The sequence below is a fragment of the Chiloscyllium plagiosum genome, unplaced genomic scaffold, assembly GCF_037043375.1.
Source record: "Chiloscyllium plagiosum isolate Xiang-an unplaced genomic scaffold, Cpla_swu_hap1 HiC_scaffold_27, whole genome shotgun sequence".
NCBI classification, from domain to species: Eukaryota; Metazoa; Chordata; class Chondrichthyes; order Orectolobiformes; family Hemiscylliidae; genus Chiloscyllium; species Chiloscyllium plagiosum.
Genome location: NW_028270165.1, coordinates 65,041,462 through 65,059,548, shown reverse-complemented (window position 1 = coordinate 65,059,548; position 18,087 = coordinate 65,041,462). Strand labels below are relative to the sequence as shown.

General features: G+C 41.0%; 1 protein-coding gene across 1 annotated transcript in view; it reads right to left on the bottom strand.

The window, feature by feature from the left end:
• The window catches only part of LOC148144484 (scavenger receptor cysteine-rich type 1 protein M130-like), a 38,303-nt gene that overhangs the window by 2,604 nt on the left and 17,612 nt on the right, over positions 1-18,087 (bottom strand). Inside the window, exons 7-14 of the mRNA XM_087975341.1 lie at positions 17,217-17,534; positions 15,693-16,033; positions 15,177-15,507; positions 15,025-15,066; positions 14,724-14,840; positions 13,261-13,368; positions 11,880-11,993; positions 10,560-10,691 (exon numbers count right to left, since the gene is read on the bottom strand). Coding sequence (XP_087831467.1) covers positions 10,560-10,691; positions 11,880-11,993; positions 13,261-13,368; positions 14,724-14,840; positions 15,025-15,066; positions 15,177-15,507; positions 15,693-16,033; positions 17,217-17,534 — 1,503 coding nt within the window. The remainder of the gene's footprint in view (positions 1-10,559; positions 10,692-11,879; positions 11,994-13,260; positions 13,369-14,723; positions 14,841-15,024; positions 15,067-15,176; positions 15,508-15,692; positions 16,034-17,216; positions 17,535-18,087) is intronic.

Below are 18,087 nucleotides of genomic sequence, written 5' to 3'. Positions count from 1 at the left end.
GGTGAAGAAACTGGGTACAGTTTAGCGTTATAACTACATTCATTCACATTATCAACAATTTCCATTTTATCCTGTGCTGTTTTGATCTAGTCATCTACAAGACAGCGCCTGAACCATGTCTCGCAGATGTGCTGCAGAATTTCACATCATATATGGGTTGTGTTACGATACAGGGCAAATTGCCAATCATCTGAAGAAATCTGATCTTTCAGACAGAGGCAAAATGCATGAACACGCATTTTGATATCATAAATGCTGGACATTACCAATGAATTGATTGCATCGAAGAGCCGTAGCATGTTGTTAAAAAACACGCAGAAGCATATTTTACAGCAGATCATAATTTGGAATTTGGCAGGATTTATGTAAGGTTCAGTGTATGAAAAGGCAGCTTCTCATTCTGCAGAACATCAGAACCGTCACTGCGCGTCTTGCCTGTCTGTTCAATCAACAGGAAACACCTGGTACCGTGGTAAATTCTGTGCTCTAATGTTGTCGCCTGTTTCTCCTTTAAAATAAAAAATATCAGATGGAAAAAAGCAGTAAATTCGGAATTAGAATATACACTCAACAGAATCTCAATGGGGGCGTCATCATGGAAGAGCACATCTCAGCTCCAGGCTCATGTCAACTGGGAATCTATAAATATGTTAATACCTTAAATCCTGAACGGTCGCACAAAATTTCTGTATTCTAGTTACTGGTAAACAAACGTCTAACAGAATGATTCAGCGTGACAGAAACGATCAGTTTGAGATTCAATCAGTGCGAACAAACGTGAATTAGGATCCAAGACTGAGGCTACACGTTTGGAGACAGTCTGTCTGTCACAGAATCACTGAGTTGCAATAGCCTAACAGACTGGGATGAGTTTGTTCGGCCAATGGTGTCTGTGATGGAAATGTGTTGCTGGAAAAACGCAGCAGGTCAGGCAGCATCTAGGGAACAGGAGAATCGACGTTTCGGGCATAAGCCCTTCTAAGCGATTCTCCTGTTCCCTAGATGCTGCCTGACCTGCTGCGTTTTTCCAGCAACACATTTCCATCTCTGACCTCCAGCATCTGCAGACCTCACTTTCTCCTCAATGGTGTCTGTACTGGCTTTTCAAACACTCATGATTACCTAATGCCCGTGTCCTGTCTTAATCGGATAATCTTGCAAATATTTGCTTCCATTTTCATCTAATGCTGTGGCAAGTTTCAATCTGCATTCCCCAAGTTTCCAGGCAGTGCCTTCCATATCGTGACGTCCATCTTCGCTGCTTTTGCAGATCTCTAAACTATTATCGTCACCTGCTTGTCCCATTTTTTTTCGGGAATGCTTTCTCCCAATCTACTCTGTCCACATCTCTCAGGCAGGCAGGAGGAGATATGAAGCATGTGCAAGACTTAGAAATCATTACCACAGAGAAATGCAGAAGATATAAAGTTGCACTGAGTCGGAGCAGGGATAAAGCAATGGGAATTAGACAGAGAAAGACGTTGAGCACTGATGTCACAGAATTATATGATCACACCATAGAACATAGAACAGAGCTCCAAAGGAGCTGATCTTTCTGCCCAATATGCTTGTGTCCACCATGATGCTGTTCTGAACTGATTCCATTTGCATGCATATGGTCTGCTTCTCTCTATCCTCTACCTGTTCATTCAACTGTCTAAACACCATTGTTGATACCATAACTGTTCATGCCACCTCCCATGGTAACACATTCCAGGTACTACTATCTTTGAGGTTAAAAACTCACTTTTCCTTCCACCTTTCTGCCTCTCAACGTAAAATTGTGCCCACCAGTATTGTACATTTCCGCCCTACGGAGACTCTGATTATTCTCTTTGCCTCTCCCTCTCATAATTTTAAATACTTCAGTAATCTCCCCCTCAGCTTCTGATGCTCAAACGGAATAATCCACGTTTGTCCAACATCTCCTTGTGGTTAATACATTCCAATCCACCAACATTCTGTGAAACATCTTCTGCATGCTCTCCAAAGCTTCCACCTGCTTCCAGTAGTGCAGCCTTCAAAACTGTGCATGGGCCTCCAAATTTTGCTTGATCGATATATTTTCAGGGCGATTTGCCAACATTTACATTTACTGCCCCGACTGGAGAAGTATAACTGTATAACTTCTTTACTAACTTATCCACTTGTGTTGCATCTTTCAGGGAGATATGGACGTGAACCCTTTGTCAATCAATGATATTCAGAGACCGACCATTAACAGTGCAGTTTCCACTTGCATTTAATTTCCAAAAATGCATCACCATCTCTTGCCAGGTTAAACGCTATCCATTGTTTCTCTAACCAAATGCCTAATTGATCTATGACTTGTTGTGACTTTTGACTCCCTTCCTTACTGTGCAGAATCAGCCAATTTTTGTGTCGTCTGCAAACTTACTAATGATACCACCTACACTTTCATCCAAATTTTATACATGTGGTTAATGACCTGCAGACAGGGAAAAACACGGTTCTGTGTCATCCTGTGCTTTCAATGGTTAATTCAATTTTACACCAAACTTTCCATATCAGCATGGATTCCATATCACTTACTTTTATGAACCAATCTACGATGAGGAATTTATCAGATACTTTACCAAAATCCTTGACCTTCATTGACGTGTTTTCCTCTTGCTTCTGAGCTCCCACGTCCATCAAATTACACTTATTTGGATCCAACTCCATCTGCTATTTCTCTGCTCAAATTTCCAAATGCTCCATAGCCTGCTGTATGCTTTGACAGACTTTCTCACTACCCACATCTCCGGTAATTTTCATGTTTTCTGGAAATTTTCTAACCAGATCAGCTAAATGAATTTTACAAACAATGCAGGTCACAACAAGGATCGTTCTGCAAAGAGATATCTCTCAGATCTCCAGTCAGAAAACAGCTATCAAAGTTGTACTTTCGGTCTCCTCCAACCAAGCCAATTTTTGATTTATCTTACAAACTCACAACCATGAAACCCATGTGGTTTTATCTGCAAGACATACTGGATATTATTCAATGCTTAAGTAAAGTCTTTGCCGGCAACAACATCCACTCACTACCCTCACCAATTATCTTCATCACTTGCTCACAAAACTCAGTCAAATTTGTGAGTCACGGCATCCCACGTAAACCCGTGGCTACTATCTCTAATATGCGTTTTTTTTTACCAAATGTGAGCAAATCCCGTGCCTATGAATCTTCTCCAAGCAGTTACCTACCATGGATGAAAGACACAGCTACATGTAATTCCCTGAATTAACAGCGTTGCTCTTTTTAACCAAAAGGAACTCGTTGGCTCTTCTCCAGTCTCCTGTAGCCTTTCTTGTGGCTAAAGACATACAACATATTCCTCCCTAAAATTCCCATCGTCCATCTCATTCTCCGTTGTGGATACAGATGCGAGATATTCACTGAGGACCTGACTCCCTTCCTCTCGCTTTCATCATAAATTCACTCTTTTGTCCTTGAGTCTGTTCACACTGAACACTTGCTCTTAATGCAACAATAACATCGCCCTGATCCTACTGGCCAACAACATTTTATGGTCTGTTTTAGCACTGATAATTCATCTGTTAATGTTTTTTTTTTTGCTTCCTTCAAACCTCTCAAGGGTCTTGTTTGATTTCAATTTTCTAAACACTTGCTTCCTTTTCTCATTCTGACTAAACTTTTGATATCTCTTGTCATTTGCAATTTCCGAATCTTGCCGTCCTATCCTTTCTGCCTCACAGGAAGACGTTGACGCAGGTGCAGTTAAAAAATTGAAAAGGCATTTGGACAGTTACATAACTAGGAAAAGTTCAGAGGGGCATGGGCCAACTGCAGGCAAATGGGACTGATCTACTTTGGGAAACTTGATCAGTTTTGACGAGTGGATCAAAAAGTCTGTTACCGTGATGTCCGACTGTATGATTCCACGTGATTCCGAATTCTGATCATTGACCTTTAAATGATTCCCACCTGACAAAATTAGATTGCCCCTGAAAAGAATCACTTAAACATAATTTCTCCAGTTATTGCCTGATGACGTTATCATTTCCCTTGCCCTGTACTAAAACATTTACCAGGGGACCTGTATGATCATTATTCTACCTACCTTAAACATACTGAACTTTGGTCACTGTTCCCAAATTGTCCTGCACGGAAACATTCATCGGAAACAGACAGAAATTGTTTAAAAAATACTCAACATGTCTGGCAGTATCTGTGGAGAGCAAGCATAGTTAACGTTCCGGGTTCACTGACCTCCTTCAGAATGGGCTTTGGCTCTGAAGCTATTGATATATATGCTGGACAAGGTATGGGGACCGATGAATGAGTGAAAAATGGAGGGAGGTGGGACAAGGAGAGATGAAAATATTTGGATACACAAATGATTGGTCAAAGGCTCTTTGAGAATGTTCTCATCACCACCTTGTTCTCCGGAATGAATCTCTCGCAGGTTTGCTATTATAACTTAGCGAAGCTCAGTGCAAGCTGGAGGAACAACACGTCATTTTCCTTCTGGGAACTCCGCACCCTTCTGGGCTCAAAAGTGTGTACATACGTGTTTGAGAAGGTGCTGGGGTCGAGCCTGCCTTCTTGAACTGCTGCAGTCCATGTGCTGTAGGGTAGACCCACAATGTCCCTTCGGGAGGAATTTCCAGGATTCTGACCAATTCACAAGGAAGAAAAAGCCGATATGTTTCTATGTCGAGATGGTGAGGGGCTCGGAGGGAAACCTGCAGGGATTGGTGTTCCCCCATATGCTGCTCCTTATCCTTCAAGTCCCCTCCAAGTCGCACGCCTTGCCTTCTCATGGACGTAACTAGGGACAGCATGACAGATGTCGAGACAGGACGTGTTTTGGATAATTCAGGGTGTCTACTACCCCATTCTGGCTGTCGTTGGCATTCCTGGTATGTATCTGGTGAGGACACACCATCTCGTGAGGCCACTTTTGATGTACCACGCTCAATTCTGCTAGCCCTGCTTAAGGAAGGATGTTATTAAATTGGAAAAGAAAGCAGAAAAGATTTACAATGCTGTAATCTAAACTGGATGGTTTGTGTTGCCAGGAATGGTTGGATAGGCTGGGACTGATTTCTCCCCGGATTGTAGGTGACTGATGGATGACATTGTAAAGCTTTACAAAATCACGATTGACATACATAACGTGAGTATCCAAGGCTTTTCATTCACCAGGGTGGGGGAAACCAAACACACAGGGCATAAGTTCAAGGTGAGAGGGGACAGATTTACAAGGGAACTGAGTGTAGCTTTTTCACATGATTCGTGTTTGGAATGAGCTGCCAGAGAAAGCGGGGGAGGCTTTCTGCATTTCTAATCGAAACAATCTGAATGGGATACCTTTATCCCAAGCATTTGGGTAACCCTGACAGTACGCTCTTAAACATAATCTACGGGGTATGATGCCACCTTTCCAAGGCTCCCTTGGATTCAGGATGGTATGCATTTAATTTTAAGTGCTGCATGCAGAATGTATACATGACTTCCTTAAATACCGCGGAGAAAAATTTGAGACTTGTTCTGACTGAATCTCTCTGGTTTACCCATACTGGGTAAACAAAGGTACCAACTCCTCCACCACCCTTTTTGCCTTAACACACCAATATGGAAATACCTCCGGAAATCTGGTAGCCACATCCATTAGAGTGAGCAAGCAATGGTTCCCACTTCTGGTTTTACGGAGAGGACATACACAATCAATCATAACCCACGTGACGTGTTTTTGGAATACTCGGCAATTGGCAGCAAATGCACTGGTTTGATTACTGCCTGTGGCTCACCCTACTATGCACCTTTTAAATGTATGGCAAAGTGTACACATCGTTGTGCAGTCCAGGCCAACAGAAGTGCTTTGGTATCATAGCCTGTGCCTTGATCACACGAGGTGACCTCCTCCTGGTAATTCATTGCTACCTATAATATTTTCCGAGTTACTTAGGGAGAGAGGAAGATGGACAGGGCAGACAGGAACACGACAAAGGGAAAGAGTGAGAGACAGTGAGGGATCAGAAGGAGGAGAAGAAGGGATAAAGCGTAGGGGAGAGGGTGTGGAGAACGGGAGACATGTAGAGAGATATGGAGCAGGGGACAGATGAAGGAAGAACGAGGTGAGAGTGGGACAGCGAGAGGGAGAGAGAGAGATGGAGGAGTGAGGAGGAGAGAAGAAGAAGGCAGAGAGAGAAAGAGAGAAGAGAAATGTCTCTGTCCCAATTACTAGCTTGTGTTAAAACTGATATAACGCCACCCTCTGCTGGACTGCCAACGCCACTGCATAGGAGAAGCTGCAGCGTGAAAGCCATCAAGCGTACCATCAGAGAGAGAGAAAGAGAGCGGCCAACTCAAAGCAGCATACAGATACAGAAAGACAACCATCTATATTGACACGCACACCGGTACACACTGACGCACATACGCTTCGCACAGATGCAGGCACACAGACATGCACACACAAGTGAGATGATTGCAATTGTACTTCAGGTTCCCTCAGCGTGAAAGATGTTTATGTTGAGAAACCGATGAATTTCCTCTGCAATGTCGAATTGATTTATTTTGGGCTGTTTCCTGACATTGTACACCTTAAATCGAACATTTGCTGCCAACTGTATTCGGGCACCTTCCAGTGAATTGTTTTTATGAGGAGAAATGATGAATATTCTTGCACTTTGTGCAATTTACATATCTATGTAATTTATTGACTCAGATTCTAAGTGATGGTAGAATTTAATATCTGAAGGGGTCAGGCCAACACTGGGTCTGTTCATCTCCTTCTGCTCATATCACAGGGGCAAGGTCGATTGAACAAAATTCCTACAAGCACAGGTTTGAAGAAGAAAGTGTGTTGCTGGAAAAGCGCAGCAGGTCAGGCAGCATCCAAGAATGATTCCTCAAGAAGGGCTCATGCCTGAAACGTCGATTCTCCTGCTCCTCGGATGCTGCCTGACCTGCTGCGCTTTTCCTGCAACACATTTTCAGCTCTGATCTGCAGCATCTGCAGTCCTCACTTTCTCCTTGAAGAATAAAGTATCATTGCAACCTGGGAAATTCACAGGCTTGACTGCTTTATCCAAGAAAAAATACCTGCCACTTATGGACTGGTATGGGTTGGCATTGTCTCACTTGGAATGCAAGAAGAGGACGGGGTTGGCGGAGGGGGTAGAGAGAGGAAGAGAGAGAACTTCCAAGCCTTTTACTCTCGCATTTTTTAGTTTATTGTTTCATTCAAACTTCCCTCCCGGATAAAGTGTATCTCATTGCAGGCAGGTGCAGATACACTGGTACAAACACAACAAAATGCAAAGACACACATATGGAAACTCGCTTCAACATGGCCATCAGTGTTATATCACTTTGAACAAACGGGATGACTGAGAGAAAGTGTGGAATGGTTTAACCCTATTTCAACAGATTCAACATCTATAATAAAGAGACTCTACTGCACAGAGACACAGTCACAGATATCGTCTCTGGATGTGTTCTCTTTTTTTTATCTATGTCTCTACATTTCAGTTCTGTCTTTCTCACCCACCACTCCCTGCTTGTTTATGCCTTAAAATATTACCCTACACATTTCTCACTCTCACACATGCCGTGCCTCAATTCATAGCCTTCCGAAGTTTCCTCCTTTCTGCCCGTTCAAAATTAACACCTCGCCCCCACCCCCACTCCGCGCCAAAATTTTGCTTCCACAACTTTGTCCCCTTCGCAACTTTGGCGATCCACAGCAAACATGCCCCTCCAAATAGAGCATGCAGCACACCCTTTGCAGTGTCCCACACCTGCACGCTGTTCTTACAGTGGTAGCTTCAACAACGCCTCCATGTCATTTCGGTGGAGTGGCAGCCAGAACTGTGTGTCATCTTCCAAATGTGGCCGAATTAAAGTTCGACAACACACAACCTGACTGCATAAAAATTATACCACGTATTTTCCGACTAATGCAGGAAACCTTGTCATGTGCCTCCTTGCTTACCTTACCCACCTGCGTTGCTACCTTTACAGAAAAGCAGATTGTAAGCCACGATCCTTCTGAATGTTAACTTTCCAAGTTCCCTTTCATTTTCTGTGTACTTCCCTCCTGCAATCAGCTTTCCAACTTACTGGCCGTAGCAAAAATATTCTCATATTCAGAGGTGCAGTTGCACAAGCACAGCTAATTACAACCACTCTCACTTACTCACTGACACTCACACACATACACTTGGCACTGACGTCAACAAACGGACTCAGAAACCCAAAACAAACGTGCAATCACTGCATTTTTATTGATGAATTGTGTCCTACATTTTGCACATCACTTTCAGAAATATTCCCAGTTCATGGACAGAACATTTCATTCAATAAACAGCAAAACAGCACTTCATAGAATTCTTTGGCCTGACAAGTTTAAAAGCCTCCTTCATTCGGTATGAGAAAGCAAAGCAATTTCACATGGAATTTCCTCAATACCTCATTGACAGGCCACAGGACCATCGTCCACTATTGTGATTTCAAACATTCACACTGAGAAATGAATTACGTAATGTATGCACACATAAAAAATAACTTCGATGCACTCTGTTTATACCCACTTTTAACGCATTAAAACACACAACATGCAATTTTTCAGATATATTTCAAATGTATATATATGCAAATATATACATTCCAATGCGAAAGTACATGCTGCTGAATTACAACCAGTTGCAGCTTAAAGTGAGAAAAGTATTTTCGAGATTCAAAACGATAGTCGGTGACTTCTCGCAATATTAGGACGTCCCATGTTGAAATCGCTTCTAAAATCTACCTGAAATGATAAAGAAAATAATTTGAGTCCACGCGTTCAAGCCGCCTCTGGCTCTATTCACAGCACATGAATCTACCAATCCCTAGCTGCAACTCTCACTCCATGGAGTAGGGACAAGACTAATTCTGCCTCTGCAATGTCAGACTGATGACGGGTCTTATTTGGAAGTCACATTGACATGTTTATCTATCTGTGTATTTAGCTGATGCAAACGACAGCCTGGAAATTACTCTGAAGATTAGCAGAGTTATGTGCAGCAAGTGATCACTGGGCCAATATTTATTCTACAATCAACAAGCTCACTGAAAATATTGTAAATGATCATCGCCTCTGGTTTGTGAGAATATTGGCTGGGCAATATCCTAAATGATAGTAGTTATGAAATGTTCAAAAGTATATCATTGGCCATGCACAATTTTGCAAGTGAGATGTTGATTGAAATTGCAAGATAAACAATATCTATGGTTTCTTTCGCACTCCTAAAACAATTTAATAGATCTCTGTGAAACAATAAAAGTTGCTTTCTTCATTAATTTAAACAATCCTCACGAAAGTATTCAATGTTTAACTCAAAAATAAATGTCAAGTTTCCCATGATGATTTTCAACATTACATAGTGCTCAAGATATTTCAGAATTTTGCTGAAAGCCAAGGCATCCCATTCTTTCCTCTGCATCAGAAACATTGGAACTCAGAGGGAAACGTCGCAATTGTGGGTTTGATGCGTACGTTGTAAAATTTTGGATCGCACATCCAGTGTATGTCAACAGTGAAGGCGCCACCGATATGCGAGTTATCAGGGGAAGTCAGATGTATTTTCTGATTGGACAACAGAGGTAACATGGCAACGGCTGTATCATAGTTCTATCGAATCATGCAGTGCAGGGAAGCTCATTTGGCCATTCGTGATCAGAAACAAACAGCGGGAATTCTTTGAAAAAACCCAGCATGTCTGGACACATGTTTGGAACACATCAAAGTTAAAGTTACAGGCCCGGTGACCCTTCTTCAAAGAAACATAGGAGCTTGTTTGTCAGTGTTGTGACTGCTACATGTTACAGGAGAGTTCTCACAACAGTAATTAAACAACTCTCTGTGAAAAAGGAGAGAAGGTGAAGAATAATGGAAGCGGATAACTGGGTTACAAGGACCATTGGAGCAGTTTTTCTTTTCCAAAATGCCATTCGAAAACACTAAAATGGTAATGCAGCTGATCAGATAGTCTGGGTTTCAAAGGCAACCGTGAGTTATTGGCATTTTTAATGTTCAGCTTAAGGAGACGGATTCTTCTTCGGGAATGGGTGTGAGTGCAGTTCCTGAAAACAACCACATCAAACGCACGTCTCTTTGCACATTACAAGTAAAGGTCCTAGGCTCTGTATTCCATGTGAGCTACAAGAACTAAACCGTTCAAACTGTTGAGCATGTAAAACCCCATCTTTCATATTCTCCATACAGCCAGTTGATGACGCATTGAAACAGCAATTTTGTAGATTTATAATTCCAAAATTAGGTGAACATCAACTATTCGAAGAACTGACAAAACGCAGTGTATGATGAATACCATCGAATTCAATTTTAAAGACGGTTCTTCATGCTATTGAAATAAAAATCGTTCTCCAATAATACATTGCTTTCTCAGTGACAAGCTGTGGAAATGAGGCACAGGTTTGGACGTTGTTCTTGGATTTTCAGTAAATATAATATTATCATGGAATGGAAAGGAATTATGGCAGTGTGAATGCACAGAAAGGTGGTTAAAGATATTCAACTGACCGAGTGAACAAAGACCACTGTCATCATCTGTAAGTGTGAGTGGTTCATCAGGATCACTGTCCAATTGTAACTTTCCATCATGACATTCTGCATCTTCAGTCTCAACATCGTCATACTCACCACGAATTCGACCTGGAGAGAAAGATGAGCATCACTGATACAAATTGAAATACACAACAACGATAACTAGAAAACGAGACGAATGTCTCAGATAAGGCAAGTGCGGGAAACTGAGACCAGAAGAGTTAGGTCATAATTCTGAAGTTACGGAATGAGCAGAGTTGGTGCAAATTGGGATTGTTTTCTGTGGAAATGAGAAGGTGAAAGATTATCTGATTGAATTATTCAAGATAATAACCCGCATAAGACAGGGAACATAAAGTAAACTACTTCAACTGATTAGACTATTTTAGCTCGAGGTGTTATACACAGAATTAATGCCAGACCGTTCAGGGAAGATGTCAAGAAAGGATAAAGCTGTACAGGGTTTGGAAATATATTTCCCAAAAATTAGCTGATGTCTGATCAATTCTTAATTTTAAATGTGGCCGAGATTATTGTTGATCAAAGGTATTTATGGACATGCTTCAAAGGTAGGGAGCTGGATTTAGGCCACATCATACTTTGGAATTATCTCATTGAAAGGAGGAAGAGTTACGAAGGGCTGAGAGACCTATCGCTGTATCTGTTTTGCAATTGATTGACTTGGAGCTGAGCATGCAGAGTCGCTGGCATGCCTGCGATGAGTCATGAAATGATGACGACAGTAGTTGGGGAAGACAGGAGGAACATTTCTCTTTGGTGGAGAGATCAAAGATCAGGGATCATACATTTCAGAGAAGTGATGGGAGAAGTAAAGAGGAAATCTTCGACTCTCTGCCAGGAAGGGTGATAGAGACAAAACCCGCTCAAAAAAGTATTCAGTGATGCACTTACAATGTCAAGACATACAAGGCTGTGGGCCAAGGTGTGCTGGAAAAATGCGATTAGAATGATAACCTGGTTGTTTTTGTAATGTTCAGCTTAAGGAGACGCATTCTTCTTCGGGAATGGGTGTGAGTGCAGTTCCTGAAAGCAACGACATCGAACGCACGTCTCTTTGCACATTACAAGTAGAGGCCATAGGCTCTACAATCTCTGTAAGCAACAAGACAGCCGGACAGATCATGTCCATGATCATGTGGTATCAAAACAGCGATTTTCTCTTTAACCAATATTCCAGTGGTCACACTACCTTGTGAGGGTTGCAATCGTTAAGTTTTGGACAGCTTAGAGGGTGTGGGACGAAAATTAATTGACAGAAAGTGATGCTATACACACCTGGAATGCTGTTAGATTTCACCTCAAGATTTTCAGATCCGGGATTATAGTCAGTCAAGTTGTGACTGGTGTAGTATTCAATGCGATTGAGTGAGTCAATGGAAGCATAAATTACTAAAAATAAAAATGGAGAGTTATTTTCAAACTCGATTTCCAAGAGAAGCCAGGATCAATAAGATTTAGAATGAGGCAAATATTCTTCAACCAGAGGCTTGCGAATCTATGGAACACAGATGGCTATTGAGGCCAATCAGTGTGTATTTAAAACAGAAATACAAAGGTTATTGATTAATAAGGGGATAAAAACATCCAAGGAGAAGGCAACGCAAAGTGGTTGAGAAGCACATCAGCCCTTATTGAATGACAGAATAGACTCGATGAGCCAAATGATCTAATCCTGATCCTGTATGTCGTAGACTTATGGACTGTAGATGAAGGTTTTATGTTATTAATTGCAGGGTGACAACAGAAAGTATTGTTCTTTAATCGTGCCTGTAGAAATATCTGGAATAATTTCAAGTGAACCCACTGCGGGAAGGAATATGATATAAGATCTAAGAGCAGGAGTACTCCATCTGACTGTTGCAGCCAGTTCCGCCGTTCAATAAGATCGTGACTGATCTTTTCGTGGCTTCAGTTCGACTTACTCACGATTTTAACGTTCAAAACATTATTCACCCCAGTTCTAAAAACATCTGATGAGGCAGGGAATTCCATAAATTCTCAATCCTGTGGGTGAAAATGTTCCTCCTCAATTTAGTCCTAAATCTGCTATCTGTACTTTTCAGGCCATGTCCGTTCAAATAATAGTCATTTCTAATTTTATTCCAACCAAAATGGATAATTTCACATTTATCATCTACCAGACATTTTCTTTCCATTCATTTACACTGTATCTGAACACCTGCAAAGTTTCAGAGTCATATGCACACTTTCAGCACCACTCATCTTCTGTGATTCATCATATTTGTTTATACATTGATTCCTCAATTTTGCTTCCGCTCTTTGGTGCTGTCTAATCCATACTTACTGCAAAAGTTATATTATTTTAAAATCAATGACGAATTGATTAGTTGTCCAGCCATCTGAAGGGGTCAGGGTGGAACCAGGGTAGAAGTGAAATTGATAGTTCTGTTTGCATTTTCAAATGCATGCCAGAAATAATCTATCAGGAATGTAGGCCAGTGGGAATTATCATATTGAAATTCTTCATCTCACGAAAAGCGGACAGAGACACAGTTAATGAGATAGCTTCCCACACACGACGACTGTGTTTTAACTAATAATCATGTTCATTCAGTCATTGATCACGGAAGACTGCAAATTAAATGGAAGCTACACTTATCCAGTCATGATTCACGATAAAATAGGAAATATATACCTGGTCCATGTTTGTGATCCGTCCTCTTGCCAGGGGGAATATTCTCAATTTCTTCATAAATTCCTTGGTACAAACCAAGGCGTGAGCCTCTGCCACCAAGGTAAAGTTCTGTAGAATAAACAATAGACTGGTCAGCATTTGTAGCTGAACACTCGCAGAAACAAGGTGTTTATATCTGAAGAACCAGGGGAGAGAAGAACGAGTTCACACAATGCTGTAGATTAGAATCTTCACACAACATTAACTGATCGCTGAAGGGAGAACATATTGGAAAAACAAGTGAACAGGCCATGATTAATTTCCATGTCACATCAGTTCCCGAACCTAGTATGTTAAACAGAAAGAGCCAAACGTTCTTGTTGGTATAAATTTGGGTATTTTGTTCTAATTTTGCTGATTCAAACATCTATTCAAGAAAATTCTCAGCTCGTAAATGTGAGTGAAAATGTTGAGTGCAGAAAATGAAACTCTTTCATGCAATGAAAAAACGAAAATGCTAATAACCTATATTTTTTTTAAAAAACTTGATACCATTGAGGAGATTACAAATTAATGTTCAACATACCGTGGTGCTAACAAACAAGGTTGATAATAATGTTGTTAGAATTGGACTACTTTCATTAAACAATTGCAGAATTATGACAATTAGTTAAAAACCAAAACGTGAGACGAATGAAATAAGGTGCACCTTGATGACTTTGATCGTGATAGACTAAGTGCCTAGTTTTTATGGCTATATGTAAAGGAAAATTAAGAGCATGTGAAAGGATAGAAAATGATTGTTATTAGTGTTGATTGTCATTGCCAACTCGTGGAAAATGGTCCCCAAGCAAACGCTTTTAAATTATTGTGCAAAGTACAGAAGTATCATTTGCTCAGTCAAGGGAAGCCAATTGTTGCCTAACTGGAAGTTCCCTTAAAAGGACCCTTAATCCTCTCAATGATCTTGGGTTGTGGTAGCAGCACCCAGACACTGAAGAACCATAAATAATAGTAACTAATGAAGAAATATTTAGAGGCAGTCTGCAAATAACTCAATGAAATGGAGACATATTGCTGCCGTCATTGACCTGCTCTGGAATGTCATGTATATGTTAACTGAAAGATAAGAAAGTGCAGTCATTATATTTCTTTCCCAATGATAATGACTGTAGCAACTCCACATTATACGTTAATTCAGTTTCTCTCCAAATATATTGAGCGACTTGATGCATACTTCACACAGTTAGAATATTCTTTTAACTGCTATTTACAGATTTGATGCATTTATCTGAGTGTTTATTAAAACTTAGCGTTTCATTGGGCAAAGTCCCTCGAAGAAAACAAACAGCCAAGACCTGCCGTACAATCGTGACCATCTCAGTCAAATGCTCGAAAAGTGCAATAAAAACGTACAGCCCCGAGAACATATGCAACAGTGAAAGTGACGCAGTGTTAGCTCAGTCGGTAGATATGATGCTTACCTTTCATTTGCAATTTTCTTTGCATGACCACCAGTAATGCGATTAACTCACAGATTAACAAGACTCCCAAAGATGAACAGACGACAACTGGCATGGAAATAGACGGACTTTCCTGTCCTTAAAGGAGGGAGTACAAATGGGTTTAGCATAGTTAAGGTCTGCCATGGAAAATTGTAAATAATCATCATTAAGGAAACAATGACACTCGCATCCAAATCGTGAAAATGTCAACAGCATCAATGTCACTTTTCAGGAAAGTAACGCGAACACAAATACTAATAATAATATCAGTCATAAATACCCGCAGGTGGAGGTGAAGGGGAGACCGTCACCAACTCGGATCCTGTGGAACAGAAAGTACGAATAATTATAAAGGGCAATGTAACTTAGCAAATCAAATAGTTGCCCTGATTTTTAACATTAATGCCGCACGTCAGTCAGCATCAATCTTACCAGAACACATTACACTGGCAATTTCCTTGTGGTTACACTTGCTTTTAGCTGGAGCTGCGGAGAGACAGTCCAACAGAGAGAATTCTCTTCCCTTACACTTCACATCATTCTGCCAGATAACATCTTTCTCCTGGGAGAGAGCGGCCTCATCTCGGGCTGATAGAGCGAAGCCACATCCCAGCTCTCTGCAGACAACATTAGCATCAGTTATATCCCAGGAATTGCCACACAACGTTCCCCAGCGTTTATCGCACATGATTTCCACTCTTCCAGAACAGTTGCTGCTTCCTCCATGCAAGTGCACACTGTCTTGCGTATCTGTGGTACAGAACTGATTATTATTGAATGCAGTGCAAAGCAGAATCTCCAAGAATTCGCTCATAGAGAAAGAAGACGCACCTAATTGTTGATGGCAGTAAGTTGAACTGAGGGACTGCTCCTTTGTCACTTTGCTCTCTGGTGGAAGGAGAAAGATGCTCAGTCTATTGGGAATTCATGTTTGAGTATGACCCGAACATTGAGAAGGCTTGTCATGTTACCTGAACAAACTACACCAGCATCTTCCCGGTGTTGACAGTCGTGTTGACCCCACGGATCTGTGTGACATTGCCACAGTGTCGACTCGTGTGACAGACACTCCATCTCATCGAGCCAAATAGTTCCCGTTCCTGCTCCGAATGATTGAGCGTCGTATTCAACATTCTGGAACGCACCACAGTGAAGCTGTTTACAAATCACTTTGGCAACGTGTGGATCCAATGTGTCTGAACACACTGTTCCCCAGGTCCCATTGTAGAACACCTCCACTCTTCCCTCACAGCGATGCTTTCCATTCACCAGCCGCAGCTCCTTGTGTTCTGTTCAAACAATAACACATATCCAGATTGTTAGATTGTTCATATCGCTGGTGTGTCCTGTGATTGCCGAAACGAGCAGGGTGCATGATATGAACAAAGGGAATTGCTGGAGAAACTCAACAGAATCTGTGAAGAGAGAAAGTACAGACAAATCTTCAGGTCCAGTGACGCGTATTCTGAATTGAGGAAGCGTCACTGGACATGAAAGGTTGTCTCTTTGTCTCGACGGATGCTGCTTGACATATGAGATTTTCCAGAAATTTTCCTTTTTGTTTTAGATTCGCTGCATCCGCGGATCGTTGTGTTCAGTTTTCTTCATGACACATATTGCAATGAAAAAAGGAATGAGCCAAATGTGTATCGTGCATGGAGTTTAGAAGGACTTCACCAAGACACTACTAGAATCTGGCGAACTGTTTGAGAACCCGAAATGGTCGAGAAGCAGAAACTGACAGAAAACAGAAAGCCTGTGTTAAAAGTAAATTGTCCACTTTTCAGAAGTGATGATCCACTGGAACGGGTTCTGATATCATGGCTGTTCAATTATATATATATATAGATATATATGCAATCAATTTTAATTTTGTATCACCAGGGAAGTTTCAAACTGCTCAGTTGGAAGCAAATTACGGAATATTTTTACTGTTCTGAAAAATCATGAAAACCGCAAGTGCACAGTAATAAACAGGCAGTACAGGTCTGACACAATTGTACAGGAGCTGTGTCTGATACAGTGAAGTCTGCTCGGAAACATAAAGAAAAAAAGTCACTCCTTCATTTTCGAGTCACAAATAGTTCGATAGACACACGAACAGGTCTCATATTTCTGGTGGATCGATACAAAAGTAAAGATCATAAATTTGGAATTAATTTTTAATAAACCTTTTATGACTATCAGGACAATATTGGCATCCTCTTGGAGTGGTGACAACAGATCAAAAATGACACTTTTCATGACAAACGCGTCTTGTATCAATAGAAGGTGAAAAAAACTGACAGAAAAGCAAGTTAGATTAGAGAAACGAATTGTTCTTTCACTTTTTGTGTACATGTAAGTGTCAGAGATCGTTTCTTTAAATTACTGCCGCTGCTCTACATTCCTTCGAATTCAGTGAACATATGTCAGCATGACGTCTCACCTACAACATTCGAGCAAAGTAAAAGCATTGAAGAATGGCCTCACCCGAGCACATAATTCTCACATCCTCTTTATGAGAACAGTCGTCTTGGTGACCCAATGGGACTGAAGGACATTCCCAGAGAAATGATTCGTTTCCAAAACACTTCACGTCCTTCCACCAAATGTGGCCTGAGCCCGGTCCAGAGGAGGAAGGGGGTGTCATATCCAGTGCTTTTCCACAACCCAGTTGTTTACAAACGACGTCAGCGTCTACCACATCCCATGAATCATCACAAACTGAGCCCCATATTCCATTGTAGTAAATCTCCATTCGACCAGCACAAGGACTTCCACCATCTGACAGCCTTAACTGAAAGTGATCTGTGAAAAAATTACACATTTAATGCACATTCCCTTCATCACTCAGGACAACATAGTGAAAAGGTACAGGAAAGAGCGTTTTAAATGTTCTCATGAGAAATACTTATTGTGCTGAAACATAATTTCTTACAAAATTAATCGATCAAGTGTAATCTTTTAGCAAGAATGTACAGCACATAAATGTTTCAAAATATCTTATTGCACCTGGTACTGCCAGGTTCAGTTTCCCTTTCTATATTGAACATTCCGAGAAATATTTTGCAAACAGTTGCATTTGTGCTTTCTCTTCCTGTCACTCCATTTATGTCTGTCCACGCGTTACTTTGTCTAATTCTCAACCTATTTTATAGTGCACATAACTGTACGTTTGTCCAATATAAATACCGTCTCAGCTTTCATTCATCAGCGCACATGAGAATACTATACCTTACGAGAATATAACTGAAAGACAACATATATATTAGCATGACAGCAATAGCCCTTTGAGTAGTTGTAGAAGTGTAAATACTGAAAGGGGACGAAAAGTCATTTCATGTTATTATCACGTGTACTT